General features: G+C 47.1%; 1 protein-coding gene across 1 annotated transcript; it reads left to right on the top strand.

Moving 5' to 3' along the window:
- The first annotated feature begins 553 nt into the window (after window positions 1–553).
- HACD3 (3-hydroxyacyl-CoA dehydratase 3) lies at window positions 554–11,506 on the top strand. The gene is made up of 11 exons (XM_030498388.1): window positions 554–681; window positions 783–825; window positions 2,395–2,468; window positions 4,341–4,505; window positions 5,477–5,528; window positions 5,916–6,026; window positions 6,649–6,776; window positions 7,275–7,387; window positions 7,903–8,009; window positions 8,729–8,860; window positions 9,561–11,506. The coding sequence occupies exons 1-11, from the start codon at window positions 595–597 to the stop codon at window positions 9,635–9,637; spliced, it is 1,089 nt and encodes a 362-aa protein (XP_030354248.1). The 5' UTR covers window positions 554–594; the 3' UTR covers window positions 9,638–11,506.
- The last annotated feature ends 82 nt before the right edge of the window (window positions 11,507–11,588 follow it).

Raw genomic sequence — 11,588 nt, 5'->3', positions numbered from 1 at the left:
AAGGCCAGGTTGGACACAGGGGCTTGGAGCAACCTGCTCTAGTGGAAGGTGTCCCTGCCCGTGGCAGGGGGTTGGAGCTGGATGAGCTTTAAGGTCCCTTCCAACACAAACCATTCTCCACTGGCTATGTCCGAGGAGACTTGTGCTGCACCCCAGGCCCTTGCCCAAGTCCGCCCCCAGCGCAGTCCGGTGGCGCAGAGGGAGCAGACCGGGGTCAAACTCCCCGCCGGTTATCGCAGTGACACCGCAGAAAGCCACCACCGGTCTCTGAGCGCCAACAGCGCCCAAAAGCCACCTCAGTGTTACAACACCCGGCGCGCTCCCTCACCGGGGCCGTTGCCATTGAGGGCAGCACCTCTGCGGCAGGAGGACGCGCACACACAATGCGCTGAGGCGCAGAGCGGGAGCGCGCAGGCGGGGCCGGTGTCACTGAACGCCGCGGGGGCGCGCTGCCCGCCCCGGCACCGCGCAGGCGCGCCCCAGGACCCGCGCACCACCAACCTCCGGCAGCGCGCAGGCGCCCTCCCTCCTCTCTCTGTGTGTCCCCCCCGCCCCGGGGCCGCCCACGGGAGGGGAGGGGTGCCGGCGCGCGCCATGGCGGGCCCGAGCCTGCGGCCGCACGTGCACTGGGCACAGCGGCACCGCGAGCTGTACCTGCGCGTGGAGCTCAGCGACGTGCAGGTGCCGAAGGGGGGGCGGGTGGATAATGGCGGGGGGGGGGGGGGATGTGGGTCCGTGAGGGAGCAATCGATCGGCACCTAACGCTGCCTCTGCCTCCGCAGAACCCCGACATCGCCATCGCCGACAACGTGCTGCGCTTCAGAGGTACGGGCCGTGGCCTTTGGGGGGAGAGGGTGTGTGTTGATCGCTGCCGGGGTGACCCCTCCCCGGCGCTGACCTCGGTGGTAGCGCCCGGGGGCACGCGCGGGTGTGTGGTGACAGGCACCCAGCGGCAGTGACAGCGGTGCTTCGTTACCCCCGCACCCCGCGTGCAGTGCCGGGGGAGGTCATGGAATGGTTCGGGTTGAAGGGACCTTAAAGCTCATCCAGCTCCAGCCCCCCGCCACGGGCAGGGACACCTTCCACTAGAGCAGGTTGCTCCAAGCCCCTGTGTCCAACCTGGCCTTGAACACTGCCAGGGATGGGGCAGCCACAGCTTCTCTGGGCACCCTGGGCCAGCGCCTCAGCACCCTCACAGGGAAGAACTTCTGCCTAAGAGCTCATCTCAATCTCCCCTCTGGCAGGTTAAAGCCATTCCCCTTGTCCTGTCCCTACAGGCCCTTGTCCAAAGCCCCTCTCCAGGTTTCCTGTAGCCCCTTTAGGCACTGGAGCTGCTCTAAGGTCTCCCCTTAAAGAGCCTTCTCTTCTCCAGGCTGCCCCAGCCCAGCTCTCTCAGCCTGGCTCCAGAGCAGAGCTGCTCCAGCCCTCGCAGCATCTCCGTGGCCTCCTCTGGACTCTCTCCAACAGCTCCAAGTCCCTTTTACATTGTTGCCCCCGGAGCTGGATGCAGTACGTCCTTGTTTCCCACATGTCCTCGCTATCCTGGGTCCGCTGAAACCCAGTGACAACTCGCAGCACTTTTTCCCTTTGGCAAAGTCCTTGTTTGCAATTGTTATCAAACCTTTGTGCCAAGAGCGAGCGCTTGATTGGAAAGGTAAAGCAGCTCTTGTCCTGAAAGATGGAGTTTGCTTTCACCAGGCAGCTGCACTGTGGTGCTTGTGTTGGTCGGCTTGTCCAGGCACTGCTGAGGATGTGCTATGGCTGGTTTTATTTGGTTTTTCCTCATTTGGTGGTTTAGGAAGCATTGAGGAAGTGCTGCCACAGCCAGGGCCATTTGATAGGGGTGTGCTGCACCTCGCGTTCGCTTCGGGATCAGTTTACACCATGGAAGGGTGGGAATTACACTTGGTGTGCAGGTTTTTGTAGCGCTTCCAGGGACAAGACCCATGTATGTAGTCAGTGAGTAATGAACAGAGCTTCCTGCCCTTGGGAATCCCCACATGGCACTCCCACAGACCCAATGGACCATAGTTGCCCTGGGCACTTGCTCATCAGTGTGGAGGCTGGATCCCCCAAAGCCAGTGGATTTTCAGCTGGATGCAAGTTAGCCATGAGCAGCCTTTAGAGCCTTTCTTTTGGGAATCTCACATGCTGCTTTCTGCAAGTGAGGACCCTTTTCCATGCAGCTTTAGGTGCCGACTCCAGCAACTGCACCTCCAAGCAATATTTTGGGCTGTTTGTGTCTTCCCTGTTACTGTGTGGTTTCCTCTTTCAGTGCAGGGGGAAGCACTGTGAATAACCAGTGAATATTTCTGTGTCTAAAGTGTCCTTTGCAGATGGGGTGTGCCTAATCCACTGGGACTTTTACGCTGACTATTAATTCTTGTCTTTTAGCTCAGGGTCATGGTGCCAAAGGGGACAACATCTACGAGTTTGAGATCGAGTTCCTAGAACCGGTTGAGCCTAAAGTAGGTATTTTTTACTTTCCTAACTCTTGCAAAGAAAAAGGGATTTTTGAAAAACTTCAAAGGAAAATGTATAAAGTTCCTGGTGACTTTGTGACTGCTGCAAACTAAAAGCCAGTTGTGGCAGTCCCGTGTCCCCGTGCTCAGCCACCACCCTGCCTTAATGCAAATCACCTCGCTGGAGCTCGCGCTCGCATGGATCAGCTCTGATAGCAACAGGGCTTTATATGTATCCCTTCTTAAACAGCAGTTGTAGATCTTATAAAGGATTTAAAGCAGCAAAATAATGGGGAATACATTGTCTGGTGCAGCCTTGACTGGAGAGCAGGGGAGCACTGTGCTGCAAAGTGTCACTGTGATGTTTCATGGCTTCTTTTGCAGCCTGACAAAAGAAAGTCATGAGAGCTCTTGCTTCTGGCTCGTGCAGATTTCTGAGATTGCCAGTACAGATATGTTGTGGCTCCTGTTGCAAAAATCTTACTTCCTGTTGTAGTTTGATAGGAGAATTCCTGTTGTAGTCTGATAGGAGAGAGCTTGGCTGGAGGAGCAGCCCCTCCATGTTACTCGCAGTTGGCTGTAAAGTCTGTCTTTACCTCTCAAAGTTGTTAGGGGCACAGGGAAACTCTTGGGGCTCTGCTCCCAGGATTTGTACTGCTTATTCCTGGCTGACTGTTGGGGATAGCTGCAGTCAGAGTGGGAGCCACTGTTCACCTTCACTGCTTCAGCAAGGGAGAAGGCTGCTGGAGGGTGAATTCTGGGGTCTGTCAGCAGGGAAGTGTTTTGTGTGGCTCCTACCAGGTGCTGAGTGGCAGACAACGAACATCTGGTTCCAGAATCTGGTCACCAGTTTGTCATCTGGCCCATAAAGCAGCAGCTGCCTTGTCCACAGTGTGGGGAGAGGTGCCCACCACTGCCTGTGCTTGTCCTTGGTGCTGGCAGGCACGGGCTGTGCTGTGAGCCAGGCCTGGAAGGCAAGTCCTTGCCTCTGCAGAGCAGCCTCCTTCCAAAAGTCTACTCACTCTGTGCCACTGTGGAAGGACTGGAGGAGAAGAGACTGTGTAACTACACAGATGGCCAGGACCAGGAAGCATTGCAGTCCAGGGTTTCCTCCTTCAGCTTTGATGTGCACCATGAGTGCCTCTTGCTGGTGTCAGACTGAGCACGAGCGAGAGCTGGAGTCTCTGACAGGCAAGGACCAGGCATTAGTAGCTGTAAATTACAGCTACAGCCTTGAGATGTCCTGGGAGCATCCAGACAGCCTTGACAGAGCAGTACTTGTGTGACGTGATCAGTTAACACACCTCATGGCTCTTCTGCATCGGTTTCTGTTGGTTTGAGAGACAATCCCACGCAGAGCACCCTGGTGTGGGCTCGACGTGTGGAGGGATGCGATGGTGGCACCCAAGGTGACAATGTGGTGGGCTGTAAGGACAGAGAGGTTCTGGGCTGCCGTTTTGCAGATGTCATACAGGGTCCCTTCTTCTGGACACGTACCTGTGGCTGATGGCAGTGTTACTTCTACACTGGCTAGAGGAAATGGGTGACTCACAGTACTAAATGCAAGAAGCTCTAAAGCCAAGGTCATGACTTCTGCTGAGGAAGGACAGCACTAGGGTCTGTGCAAGCTCTTTGTGGTGGGATGCAGTGGTGCTGTGTGGCACAGGTAGGCTTTCAAGCTGCTTATCAAGTCCTACATCCATCAGAGTTGCCATCTTTAACTGGGCTGCCCTTTGCTTCCATGCCTTGAGCAGCAGAGAGATGCTTGTGCTGCAGCAGTCCATGTCATTCCTGCTTCCTTGATAAGGAGAGCTTGGGTATCAACTCAGTTTGTTTCCTAGGACTTTTGCTGATGTATGCTCCCGTGTCTGCCCTCAGCCTGTATGCAGAGTGACTCAAAGGCAGCTGAACATCACTGTGCAGAAAAAAGAGAGTAACTGGTGGGAGAGGCTCACCAAGCAGGAGAAGCGCCCGCTCTTCCTGGCTCCTGACTTCGACCGCTGGTTAGATGAATCGGATGCTGAAATGGAACTGAAGGAGAAGGTCAGTCCTGTGGGCACGCATGGCTTGTGCTGTCAGCTGCAAAGCAAGGATAGGTGTCCTCCTACACTTGAACTTGTGTTCTTCGTTTACCTGGAGCTGTCTGGCATGCTGATTGTTACTGCTGTTTCATACAGATCCCACGCAGAATTGGTTAAACAGTTCAAATTGGAAGCAGGAATTCAGCAATAGGCACACCTCTGGCTAGAAAGAGCAGCAGTGTGAATCTGAACTTGCTCAGTGCTGGCCAGGGCCTGCAGCCAAAGGCTTGCACCCTTGCCCTACACCTCAGCAGCCCTGTGTCCTGATCCATATGAGGATCCTATCAATATGGAGCCTATACATGCCAGTCCTGGGCATTGCTTGATTGGATTTCTACGGCTTTCCTGATCCTGATGGCACATTCCCACCATCTGGTGAGCTGGAGCACCTTACTGCAGCAGGGAGGTGTGAGACCATCTTGGAAAAGACTTGAACAGATCCCATTTCTGTTAATCTGTTCTACAACAAACGCTGCCCTGTTCCCCTCAACAGCCCCTGAACTTAGCATGGAGGAGGAAGGGCCACTGCAATGTCAGGAGCCACAAAGCAGTGGTGAAGGGCAGGCAGGCAGACTGGGCTGGATGTTCTCAGTTCCCTTCCTATCACTGGTGGGTCATGAAATGTTTGAAGGAACAGCTCTAAGAAGCAGTAATAACTGAGAATTAACACAGAAAGCAGCAGGCTTTTTCAGCAATGGCATCTAATTACTAGAATACAATCCCTAGCAAAGGCATGATAACTAGTTAACACCCTCTAGCTTTTACTGTACCATAATTCCTGGATGAGTGCTGGTTTATGCAGGTGAAGTTTTAAACCCTCTGGCAATTGGCTGCTTAGCTGAGTTTTAAACCCATTAGCTTTGCAGTAGTACTGTTAACAAATCACTTGCTAATTACAGTAACAGTCTTTAAAACCTTATCCTTCATCTTAAGGAAGAAGAAAAGATTAACAAAATGAAAATAGAATCCAGAGTCCCAAAAGACCGTAAGTAACTGAATGTTTTGAGGGTGGAAGGTGGGGTTTAGAAAGCTTTTGTCACTCTTGTATGTTCAACTCTTAGGGAGCAATTTTGACTGGCTTGGTGCATCTTGGAGGGGGATCTTTGTACTGTGTGAGCTGTTTAGAAATGTAATAAAAACGGACTGCAGTTTCCAAGGAATTTAAAAATGTAACTAGCGAGAGCTGAGTTACAGCAGATTATGGTAAAATTAGGCAGAGCCCACAGTGCACACAGCAACCCCTTCATCACAATCAATAGCTTCCCTTTCTCTTGTTCTTTATTCTCAAGGAAAGCTTGGTTTGCAGCTGTATTCTTTGCAGAAGTGCTGCCACTGTTCTTTGCTCACCTGGTGTGTTTATTATTGATTTTAGCTTTCAGACACCTGAAGAAGGGATACTTAATCATGTATAATCTTGTACAGTTTTTGGGATTCTCTTGGATTTTCGTGAACATGACAGTACGACTGTTCATCCTGGGCAAAGGCAAGTAATAAGCACTGTTTTATTTACAGTGGGGGTTTTGTTTGGGGTTTTTTTAGAGGTGTTTTTAATCCTTTTAAAATAGTGAAACCTAAAGGAAGGCTTCTTTAAGAAATAAAACCATAAATGCATCTCTGAAGTGCACAGCAAAAGCCTCTCAAAAGCTATCACAGTGTCAAGGATAGGAAAATACTGTCCTCTTGTATATCACAACTGTCTGTTCTGATGAATGGTACTCGTACTCTGCCAAGATCACTTCTAAAGAAATCAGTTGGAGCAAAGTATCTCTCAGTGCAGCATTGGTATGTTTGAAAATGAGCCAGGTGGAATATTGTGGTTTTGAAGCAGGAACGACTCATTCCATTGAGGTCCAGTTCTGTTTCTTTTTTGGTGAAGTAATTACTGACACAGCTCTTCATCCTTCTGTTGTGAAACAGGGCACTTGAGCAGTGTTTCTGGCCTGATTCTGCAACTTCAAGATCAGGCCTATAAGGAAGTTACATAATTATGCAGTGTTTTTTATCAAATACAACTCAAATCCTGTTATCAAAAGCTCTGCTGCTGCCCCAGCTTCCTGAATGTGGAAATTCATCTGTCTTCTGACATGGTTTCCTGTGTCTTACAGATTCCTTCTATGATACATTTCACACCATTTCTGACATGATGTATTTCTGTCAGACCCTGGCGTTAATGGAGATCATGAATTCACTGATAGGACTGGTCAGATCACCGCTGCTACCTGCTGTAGCACAGGTAATACGTTAACATTCTTCTCCTTGCTCTTCCCATGTTCAAAGTAAATCTCTATTTTACCCAAGTATCAAGACTCTCCTAATGTAACTGGTACAACCTCACTGGCACTGGACTAGAGAATGTAGCATTCCAGAGGCAGGAATCCATGCTTCCAAGGCTGTGGCACACTGTCTTCTTCCATCGCCTAGGTAAGATAGCTCAGGACAGCAAAAGCAAGAAGCAGCTGATGAAAACTATGTGATTTTGATTCGGTGCCAGTGCCCTTTTTATCCTGGTTGTGCTTAAAAATGAGGATAGATGGTTTAAGACAAGATCCTTTGGATTGCACCTAAATGCAGAGCGAATTGTATACTCACAAGAAGCTCAGCTTTGGAGATCGTTATGCGCTCAGCATACGTTTCGGGTGTGAAGAGCAGGTATCCTGTGTAGTTTTGACAGCAAGGACTTGCTCCTTTGGTGAAGAGTGTGACTGTTCCTCAATTTGTTTTTCTTCAACAGATATTTGGAAGAAACTTTATTTTGTTTGTTATCCTTGGAAGCTTAGAGGAAATGCAGAGCAAGCCTGTGGTGTTCTTCGTATTTTATTTCTGGAGTATCATTGAGCTGTTCAGGTTTGTGGGATTTCTCTTCCAGCAGTTTGTACAGAACAATGTGGTTGTTCCCAAGAGCTCTTTGAAGATTTTGTACCTTTTGGAAGAGCAGCACTAGTGCATTGGCCCCAGACAGACTATCGCAGCCTTCCTGGGTTGCTCCATCTGCCAGAAGCTGGGACAAGGAGTCTGAAAAGAATGCTGCCCTGAACCTAGGGAAACCTGTTGCTTTGAATTCCCATCACTAAGTGAGCTGCACTGGGCTCTGTTTCTCTTTCAAAAGTAGTATTTTGACAGCTTGGTTTGGCAATCCAGGCAGTTACATTCATCCACATGGTCACAAGAATAGCATTAGTTCTGTAGACTGCCAAATACAGGTGTGTCCGTCATGATCCAGAGGAACCATTTCTGGAATGTTCTTGAGTTGTTTGGGAATTATGTGGACTATACAGCATATATATATATGCAAGACTAATTCTAGTAGCAGCTTCCATTTTAAACAATAACTGTTTCTTCCCACACTGAATTGACTTTAGGTATCCCTATTACATGCTCTCGTCCATCGGTATTGAATGGAAGCCACTAACCTGGCTGCGTTACTCTGCCTGGATCCCTCTCTACCCCTTAGGAGGCCTGGCAGAAGGTAGGTCCAAACCAGACAGTTTAATAAATAATGAATTCAAGGCTGGGCCTGTAAAACCTTTTTTTTTTCCTTAGCTGCTGGACTTAAAAACAGTAAAATAGAACAGATAAACAGACCCTCGCTTTGAGCTGCACCCAGTGTAAGCATTTTTGTCTTCCTTGCTGAATCAAGTATTCTTTTCCAATTTGATGTGAAAAGAAGTCGTCTTCCTTTTGGGCATTGTCTTGCTAGTCTTCATGCTGTACCCCTCTGCAGTGGGGGCTTCACAGTGTGCTCTTCTGTCTTAACAGGTCTGGGTTATTTTTAATATTTATTTAAGAAGCATATCACCACTCAGCTTCTCGCCGTAAGAGATGCGTTGTAACTGTACCTGTCAGAACGTGTTTCTCTGAGTCAGGAGTAGGCTTGGGCATTGCCCAACTCCAGGCCAGGAAAGACTATGCCTGTTTTGTTGCTGCGGGAATTTCTGCATGGTAAATGCTGCTGGCATGGGCCCTGCAGGCTACAGTTGTGTATGAGAACAGGGTCTCAGCCAGGCGAGTTCACTGTGCTTAGACTTTCACAGCTGAACTGCTACACTGCCTCACGGGCTGCTTTCCATCCTACTGCATGCTTTAAAAAACAGCTTTAAAATTGGTATAATTAAGAAGAGCTGGGGAATACCCTGAAATTGTGTATTTTATCTGTGCTTGGTAATGATGGCGGCCTTCTGCTTTCAGCTGTCTGCATCGTTCAGTCCATTCCAATCTTCAGTGAAACAGGGAAATTGAGCCTGGGATTGCCAAATCCACTCAACGTCACAATCCAGTTTTCATTTTTGCTTCAAATATATCTTATAGTCCTGTTTTTAGGTAAGAGATTCAATTGTATTTCTCACTACTGAAATTAAAAAGGCCAGATTCCTCTGAGTAAGTGTATTTATCAAAGAAAATTAAATTCCTGCATCTTGGGGATTACGATAACCCAAAATTGCCTGAGGTTAAGTATTATCTTTGTTGCTTGTTTATGTAAGTTTGTCAGAGATGGGGGGGAACACACCTACAGTTAGCACTGGTTAACTCCCCAAGGAGACCTTGGTAACAGCAGCATTATCTATGGATCACTTGGGTTAAAAGGCTGATGTTTATATGTATTTATAACCTCAATATACTTAGTTTCACCTTTCATGGTATTTGAGCTTTGGAATGATTCAGTGGAAATCTAAACATAATTTCAAGTTAAAGCAATGTTTAAAGAAACTGCATTATAATCACTAATGCAACATGAAGTCATGTTTTTCCACGAAACAATATAGAAGGCTCTTTCAATAGTAGTAATTATCTTCTTCATAAAGAAGAATGGTGCTTTACACGTACTTGGTTTCTGGTGTTACATTTTGAACGTAAGTTAACGTCACACTATGCACACTCGGTACGTCTGGGTACCCACAACTCAGCAGAATCTAACCTGGAATTTTAAACTGAACTTCCCTCAGATTTCTCCCTTTCACAGACATTGAGCATTAAAAAGAGGTGATGATGTCTCCTACCTAAATGCTTCATTTTCTTTCAGGGATATTTGTAAATTTCCGTCATCTCTACAAGCAAAGGAAACAGCACCTCGGACCAAAGAAGAGAAAGATGAAGTGAAGGAGGACTGCAGTGCTTTCTTATCTAACTTATCTCAAGATAAGCCTCTAATTCTTATGGTTTTACCCACTGTAATGTAAAGAATTTTCTAAAATTCAATGATCACACTAGATCTCATGAATTCAGGTAACATTCCATATAGTGTATTTTGTTCTTTTCAATCATTTTATGCATGGCACTTACCACTGAACAGCAACATTTAAACTTGTATCCTGTCAACTACCATATTAGAAATCCTATTATCTGCATATAATATGCTTATAAACAGTGGAGCAGCACTAAATAGAAATAGTGTTAAACTGGGTATTTGCTCTTTCAATATTGCATGCAGATAGGGCTTCTGATGTCAGGATAGACTTTTAGCTGGCCCATGCTGTTCCTAGGGTGCATCATGATGGCAGGAGGAGCACATCTGAGACCACTGTGAACACTGTTTGGGTGCTTATTAACAGCTGGAGTAAACTTGCTCAGCACCTCCCCTCCCCCTTTTCTCCTGCAGCATCAGTTTGCTGCAGAACTTGAAGTAGCTAATGCAGATTTAAATGCTACCAACTTAGTTTCTAGTTTAGGAGTGCTGCGTGGACCCAAGCAACACATGTATTCCTGTAGCAACACATCCTATCCAGTCATTCGGGAAAGGAAGCTGCCACTCTGACATGATCAGAAATGCATTTCTGGCTGGTAATGCAAGCACTGAAACATAAGAAAATAAGGAAACATAGGTACCCTAGTATGTAAACCCCAAGGGAACTCCATTCTGCCTGTGCAAAGGGAAAATGTGGAGCTGTCCACATTTTCCCAGCCTCCTTTCATCATTCCTGGCAGGGCTGTAGCTCCTGCATTTATAGCCTTCAGAAAGGCCATAAAGATTGCTTTTCTGCTTACCCTTAGGGGTGCAGCAGAGAAGTTGGTGTATATGCTTTATTGGCTGGCCCCTAGTGGGAATGGAGTCAAATAAGCCATATATTATGTAGATAGCATTAAATCTTAGTAAGGGAGATCCCACGCAGGGTTTGAAGGGACCATTTCCTCCATGTTTGCTTCAAACAACAGAGAAGCTCCCCCCACATTCCAGATCAGCTACTCTCCTGGAAACCTTTGTTTCAGGTGATTTAATTTCAGCATGCCCTTCCTCACACCTTGCCTGCTGTCATTATTCCAGATCCCTCTGGCCTCCTTAATCCAGTTTAGAAAGTGTACAGGAAGTTTTGTCTAAAGTATATTGTGGTAATCAGCAGGTTGCTTCACCACTGCCACTGCCCCAGGACAATGCAAAGCAATGCCAGCAATCCAGAACAGGCACTCAAGATTAGCTTAGAGCCACGTTACTGTTCATCTTCTACTGTAAAATAGTATGAATCCTCCAGAAAATTATTTTCTATATTAAAGGAAACAAACAGCTTGCTATCTGTGATATGGACCCAGTGACTGTTACTGTAAAGGAAAGGAAATAGTGTTATGAGAAGATTTTGACAAAGAACTGGTACAAGCTCCATGCTACATTTCACAAATAGCTACAACTTCCCTTTAGGGATACTTGAGACTCACTCAAAGGAGAGTGCAGCTTACTTTACTCAGGAGAGTTGAGCATTACTTACACACTTAGTATTTCACTTAGCACACACTGTACCTATGTTTGAAGTATGTCAAAGGATTGAATTAGCTCAGTAATGGAACAGCAAGGATCACTTTCTTTAATTTCTCCACTGGGCATTTAAACTTCTGTTATAAATTCTGTATGTATTCACACACTGTATTTCTCAGTGAAATTGTGGTACCTAGTGCAAGCTGTCATGGATCTTACACTACTGAATTTTAGTCCTTCAGAAAGAATGTGTTTATATTAATAAAGATTTACAACCAAATGTTGCTTTGGTTCAGTTGTTTGATCTTTCCTTGAATGGAGAATTTGTGCAACTGAATTATTTAACTCTTGTGATAAAAAAGTCAA

The sequence above is a fragment of the Strigops habroptila genome, chromosome 9, assembly GCF_004027225.2.
Source record: "Strigops habroptila isolate Jane chromosome 9, bStrHab1.2.pri, whole genome shotgun sequence".
NCBI classification, from domain to species: Eukaryota; Metazoa; Chordata; class Aves; order Psittaciformes; family Psittacidae; genus Strigops; species Strigops habroptila.
This window is presented reverse-complemented; position numbering and strand designations above follow the sequence as displayed.